At 67.9% G+C, this 240-nt stretch overlaps 1 protein-coding gene across 1 annotated transcript in view; it reads left to right on the top strand.

Annotated features, from left to right (window-relative positions):
• The window catches only part of TMEM229A (transmembrane protein 229A), a gene marked incomplete at its 5' end in the record, with an annotated part of 1,405 nt that continues 1,165 nt past the window's right edge, over positions 1-240 (top strand). Inside the window, one exon of the mRNA XM_006768814.2 lies at positions 1-236. Within this exon, the coding sequence (XP_006768877.1) occupies positions 1-236 (236 nt within the window). The remainder of the gene's footprint in view (positions 237-240) is intronic.

Raw genomic sequence — 240 nt, forward strand, 5'->3', positions numbered from 1 at the left:
GGGACCGAGCTGCCCGCCTGGATGCGCCTCTACTTCTACGGGATGCACGGGATCACCCTGGACGTGCTGGTGTCGTCCGCGCGGCGCTTCGCTCGCAGCCCCGACCTCCGGATGCTGGGCTTCTCCTCGCCCTACCGTTGCCTCCTGCACCTGCTCACCCACTTCGCCCTGGAGAAGGTCTACCTGCAGCGGCGGCGCTGCCCCAGCGCCTTGGTCTTCAACTTCCTCCTCTACCCGCTG

The sequence above is a fragment of the Myotis davidii genome, unplaced genomic scaffold (assembly GCF_000327345.1).
Source record: "Myotis davidii unplaced genomic scaffold, ASM32734v1 scaffold724, whole genome shotgun sequence".
NCBI lineage: Eukaryota > Metazoa > Chordata > Mammalia > Chiroptera > Vespertilionidae > Myotis > Myotis davidii.